Raw genomic sequence first — 6,115 nt, 5'->3', positions numbered from 1 at the left:
TTGCCATTTTTGAGCTAATATTGACCTTCAGACATGCCAGTCTATTGCATACTGTGGCAACTCAAAAACAAACACAAAGACAATGTTAAGCTTCATTTAACTAAGTAAACAGCTTTAAACTGTGTTTGATATGATGGCAAGTGATTTTCTAGTACCAAATGAGCAATTTAACATGACTACTCAAGGATAAGGTGTTGGAGTGATGGCTGCTGGAAATGGGGCCTGTCTAGATTTGATCAAAAATGACTTTTTTCAAATAGTGATGGTGCTGTTTTTTACATCAGTAATGTCCTGACTATACTTTGTGATCAGCTGAATGCCACTTTGGTGAATTAAAGTACCAATTTCCTTCCGAAACAGCAAAATCTGTACATTATTCCAAAATTTTGGCCGAAAGTGTACCTAATACATTACATTATTGTGGCAGATGAGTAAAGCATTGGTTAGACAATACAATACGTGGCTTTAAAAGTAAATATATTATTTGTTGCATTTCCATTTAATTGAAGATAAGCAGAGGCCTACAGTCCACAGCAATCCAGTTTACAATCGAGTTTGTCAATCTGTTCGAGGTAGACTTAAAGGGATAGTTCACCCAAAAATTTAGATTCTCTCATAATTTACTCATCCTCATGCCATCATAGATATGTATGACTTTCGTCTATTGAACACAAATTAAGCTTTTTAGAAGAATATTTCAGCTCTGTAGGTCCTCACAATGAAAGTGAATGGTGACCAAAATTTTGAAGCTCCAAAAAACACGTAAATGCAGCATAAAATTTATCTATACAACTCCAGTAGTTAAATCTAAATTTTCAGAAGCAATATAAGTGTGGGTGAGAAACAGATCAATATTTAAGTCCTTTTGTACTATAAATTCAACTTCCTGCACAGTAGGTGGCAATATGCAGAAAGAATGTGAATCACCAAAAACAAAAGAAGAAGAATGTGAAAGTGTAGATTGATGGTAAAAAAGGACTTAAATATTGGTCTATTTCTCACCCACACCTATCTTATCGGTTCTGAAGACATGGATTTAACCACAGGAATCATATGGATTACTTTTATGCTGCCTTTATGTGCTTTTGAACCTTCAAAGTTTTGGTACCCATTCACTTGCATTGTATGGTAATTAGTATAATTAACTGCACTAAATAATTAGTTAAATTGACAGCTCTGCTACAAATGTATGAGTCTGTTGTGTAAAGATACTCAAATGGTTTATTTAGTTACTGTAGACCAGTATATTTAAGCAAGGGCATGTTCAGGACACAGCTCTTATAGATATACTATAGGGACATCTGGTCTTTGAATAAAACATCAGGGTGTTTAGATATGCTACCTGCATGATTCTGAATTAAACTGTGATTTAACTTGGATTTTTCTTTTTTCAGGCATCCAACTTTTCTGAATTGTCAGGCAGGTCCACATATATACTGGCCTCTGCTCTTCTATTGGTCACCGTGTCTATCTTCCTTGCAACTTGGAATGAATCTGATGGCTGAATGTCACATTGATGGGGTCAAAAGCTGGTCTTTGGCTTCAGAGCACTCAAATATGACCAACCAACTGCTTATTTTGCATTTGCTTTTATAACTGATTTGAATTAAGTGCTGGTTCACATATATGTATATTCATATATATATGCAGGTTTTTACAAGTTAAAGGTTGTTTTGTTGGGGGGGGGGGTTGTTGGGGGTCTATTGCTGGATAATTAGGCCAAATTAATTGTTACCTCTTTCTCTAAAAGCATTTCTGCGCTACTAAAAGGGAGCTGGACTTTCCAAACACATCATTTTGAGCAATAAAGATTTAAAAAGGAAACAAAGTGTGTGGTTTTATGTTATTTTTATATTTGAAAGTAGAAAACAGAATTTCTTCTACAATATAACATTGATTAGTCTTCTGGCAGTACAACATCTACATGTGTATTGTTCTTAAAGGCCTTCATGTTGCACTTCAGTAGCGTTGAGCCCAACTGTTTCCCGGGCCCAACCTCATAGGTGTGGGGAAACTCCTGTCCCTGGGCTCTTTCATAAATCTCATGCAGCGTCTGCTCCCATTTCACTGGAGACACCAGCTGTTTGGCCAGCTGTTTACGAATGTGCTTGTCATGCATGTAACGCTTTCCATCCACATTGGAGTGTACAGCGATCTCAGGGCGCCGTACGTCTATCTGCCTGAGGACGTCTCTCAGGGGTTCCTCCGCCAGCTTCATCAGTGGGGTGTGAAAGGCCCCACTAACTGGCAGCAGTCGAGTTCTGATGAAGTTCAACTCTCTGGAGTTCTTTTGAAGGAAATCCAAAGCCTGGTAAAAAAAAAGGTTTTAAAGGGTTATTTCACTCAAAAATGCCAAATCACAGCTAAATCATGAATTACATCAACTAACTGATTAGTCACTCTTACTTCTTTGTGGCCAGCTATTACTCTACCATATGGAAAGAGGTATTTGCAATGGTGCACACAGGCTCTTGGATACCTAAAAACAGACAATGCTCTCTAGCTTGGAGGCAGACATATTTGTAGTTTGCTTGGGGTCAGCTAATCACAGACAGCATGCCACTCACCACTTGGTCGGAGGCCTTCTGCATTGCCTCTGCCCTCACTTTTACAGTAAACAGAGCTGAGAACAGAGATACACAGTAGAGAGATAGGGGCCATTATGACAAACTAAATGGGGGTGAAATATCACAAAAACTGTCAAGGACATGTCCAGGTTGCATCTCAACCCAAATACAAAAGAAAGACATAAGAAATGATATTTTGCTTAAAGAAAAGGTCACTATGACATATACTCATACGTAGTAATTAGATTTTTTTTTTTTTTACATTTTTTGTCAAGTGTATATGTTAGACCTATTTTTCTTTTTACTGTTCGTAATGTGAAAATGACGTCAATAAAAAAATAATAAATAAATAATTATTAAGAATAATATTTAATGCAAAATTTAAAACAAAATACATTATTGTAATGTAAAAAATATAAATGCAACTACTGTTATGCAAATAAATAATTATATATTATTTAAATTGTGAAGTATTCATAATTTCTGAGTAAACTCTAGAGACTGTTGTGCGTGAAAATCCCAGGAGATCATCAGGTACAGAAATACTCAAACCAGTCTGTCTGGCACCAACAATTATGCCATGGTTGAAATTACTGAGATCACACTTTCCCCCATTCTGATGGTTGATGTGAACATTAACTGAAGCTTCTTGTATCTGCATGATTTTATACATTACACTGCTGCCACACGACTGGCTGATTAGATAATCTCATGAGTAAGTAAATGTGTAGGTGCAACTAATTAAGTAGCCTGTGTGTGGTGTGTGTAATATTTCTATCTATCTATCTATCTATCTATCTATCTATCTATATATATATTTATACACTGGCAGCCAAAAGTTTGGAATAATGTACAGATTTTGCTGTTTCGGAAGGAAATTGGTACTTTCATCAAAGTTTCATTTGACACTCAACACCAGTTTCATGTACAACAGTAAAGAGAAGATTCAGGGGTGCAGGCCTTATGGGAAGGATTGCAAAGAAAAAGCCACTTTTGAAACAGGAAAACAAAAAGAAAATGTTAGAGTGGACAAAGAAACAGACATTTGACAACAGATAATTGGAAAAGAGTGTTATGGATTTTAACCCCATTGAGCTTTTGTGGGATCAGCTAGACTGTAAGGTGCGTGAGAAGTGCCCGACAAGACAGACACATCTATGGCAAGTGTTGCAGGAAGTGTGGGGTGAAATGTCACCTGAGTATCTGGACAAACTGACAGCTAGAATGCCAAGGATCTGCAAAGCTGTCATTGCTGCACGTGGAGGATTTTTTGATGAGAACTCTTTGAAGTAGTTTAAGAAGTTCTGAACATTTGTTTCAAATTGAAATAGTAATTTATCACATTATTAATGTCCTGACTATACATTGTGATCAGTTGAATGCCACTTTGGTGAATACAAGTACCAATTTCTTTCCATAAGAGGAAAATCTGTACATTATTCCAAACTTTTGGCTGCCAGTGTATATATATATATATTTACAATTAAGCACATTTTCCCCAAAAGTTTTAGTTATTTTGTAATTCCCTTTATCCTCAATGATGATTCTCATAAAAAAAATACTGTAATATAATTTCATTTAAATCTGCATACATTAATATATATATATTAGTGATGCACCGATGTATTGGCTGCCAATATTTATAAGCCTATTATTGACAAAATTAGAAGCATTGGCATATCAGCGATAAGCATGAAAACGGTGATATGAAAAATAGATGGTTTATTTGTAATTAATTAGTAACACACTTTGTAAAAACTCTGTGACTTCAAAAGCACAATCCAGATATAAAAATAGCCACAACACGTAGAAGGGTTGGCACTCCTAAAAACATGTAAAATGTCATTTTTATTCTGTCTCGTACTTAATGCACGAAAAAATGCCATAAAAAGATGTGACAGTTGTGACAGTTCCGATGTATTTAGGAAATTATATATATTGGAAATTATTTATAGTTAGAACAGTAAAAAAGCTGTTGTACCTCTCTGTAAATTTTGTAAACATTTCTAAAAGATAAATAGTGATCTGATGACAAAATAATGTAAGTTGCAATATAACAGTATCGGCCTATAGATTTTTTTTATTAAATTCAGCATCATTTCGGCTAAAAATGTTTATATCTGTGCATCCCTACTATATATATATATATATATATATATATATAGACTTGGATATATTTTCAAGACATTCATCCATGTAAAAAAATTTTATAAAAATAAAATAAATACAAATAATCAGTTCTACCTTCAGCAAAGTCCATTGCACCAGAGAAGACCAGCAAATTCCCCAACACTGAAACCTGCAGCAGCCACACAGCTCTCAATAGCCAGAGGGGTCAATGGATTTTCAGTTAGTATTGACCACATGAGTGCATTTATATCCTGATACATTTATGTCACTGTCACTATCCAATGATATTACTAATAGATAAGCTTTGGACTGATCTTATGGATCACTTACAGCAGGATTTTCGTGGTTCAGTCTTTCCACAGCAACCAGTGAGCAGACAAACACAGCTAGCTGGCAATGAACAGTCTTCATTAGATCTTTCTCGTGTCCATTTAAGCACAGAGACAGCAGATCATAACCCAGAACCTTCTGTGCTACACAAAACATCTCTTTGACATTCCCATATTTCAAAAGTCCTCTTCCCATGCCGACGAACTGACTGCCCTGCCCGGGGAAGAGAAGGGCAGATCTTTAAGGGTTCTCTTGTGTTCCTGACATGTGCTGGACTGGGGTTGATCAGATGAAATGGGAACAGTGCTTGACAGTCTTCTGCAGTGAAAGAGAGTCGCCTTATTCCGATACAGACGAACGCTTGTTAGAATAGTCACGCTGAGATTCATGTTAAAATTAGTTTGACTTGAAATGAATAAAATGATATTAGAATTCGACCCAAGTCATGGAATTATGTAAACAACGACCCAGAATATGCTCTTACTGCTGAGGTCAAATACAAAACATGCTCGTTTTCAATCATGTCATGCGAACTTCACAAAAAGTCTCCCTACGATATCATCATTTTAAGTCTATGCCAATACATCATCACCCGAATGTTTCTCACGTCATGTGTAAATTTGTCTTCTCGTATATAAAGTGGAGTTTTGCAAGACAAAGGCGCCCATCGCCATCTAGTGTAGTACAGGTTACAGTCTACGTTTACACCAGTTTACCCAAAAATGAAATTTCTCTCATCATTTACTCACCCTTCTGCCATCTCAGATGTGTATGACTTTCTTTATTCTTCTGAACACGAACGAAGATTTTAGAAGAATATCTATGCTCTGTAGGTCCATACAGTGTAAGTGAATGGTGATCAGGCTTTTGAAGCTCCAAATAGGAGATAAAGTCACCATAAAAGTAATCCATACGACTTCAGTGGTATAATCAATGTATTCTGAAGCGATCCAGTTGGTTTTGGGTGAGAATAGACCAAAAATATAACTCCTTTTTCACTGTACATCTTGCCATTGTAGTCTCTAGGCACAATCATGATTTCAAGTTTGATTACACTTCCTAGAGCTTGATGAATGCACAGAGCACTA

General features: G+C 36.1%; 1 protein-coding gene across 2 annotated transcripts; it reads right to left on the bottom strand.

Moving 5' to 3' along the window:
* Positions 1-1,811: 1,811 nt before the first annotated feature.
* LOC127434843 (malonyl-CoA-acyl carrier protein transacylase, mitochondrial-like) lies at positions 1,812-5,801 on the bottom strand. 2 transcript variants are annotated; one of them, XR_007896099.1, is made up of 4 exons: positions 4,812-5,801; positions 2,568-2,623; positions 2,407-2,479; positions 1,812-2,308 (listed from the first exon to the last, which is right to left on the bottom strand). XR_007896099.1 is itself a non-coding variant. In XM_051687862.1 (3 exons), exons 1-3 carry the CDS (start codon positions 4,825-4,827, stop codon positions 1,898-1,900), a joined length of 483 nt encoding a protein of 160 aa, XP_051543822.1. In that variant the 5' UTR covers positions 4,828-5,801; the 3' UTR covers positions 1,812-1,897. The 2 variants fall into 2 exon arrangements, 1 of the variants encoding a protein (XP_051543822.1); XM_051687862.1 differs by lacking the exon at positions 2,407-2,479.
* Between the last annotated feature and the right edge of the window lie 314 nt (positions 5,802-6,115).

The sequence above is a fragment of the Myxocyprinus asiaticus genome, chromosome 45, assembly GCF_019703515.2.
Source record: "Myxocyprinus asiaticus isolate MX2 ecotype Aquarium Trade chromosome 45, UBuf_Myxa_2, whole genome shotgun sequence".
Classification (NCBI taxonomy): Eukaryota; Metazoa; Chordata; class Actinopteri; order Cypriniformes; family Catostomidae; genus Myxocyprinus; species Myxocyprinus asiaticus.
The sequence above is the reverse complement of the archived record's forward strand: the minus strand, read 5'-3'. Positions and strand labels throughout refer to the sequence as shown.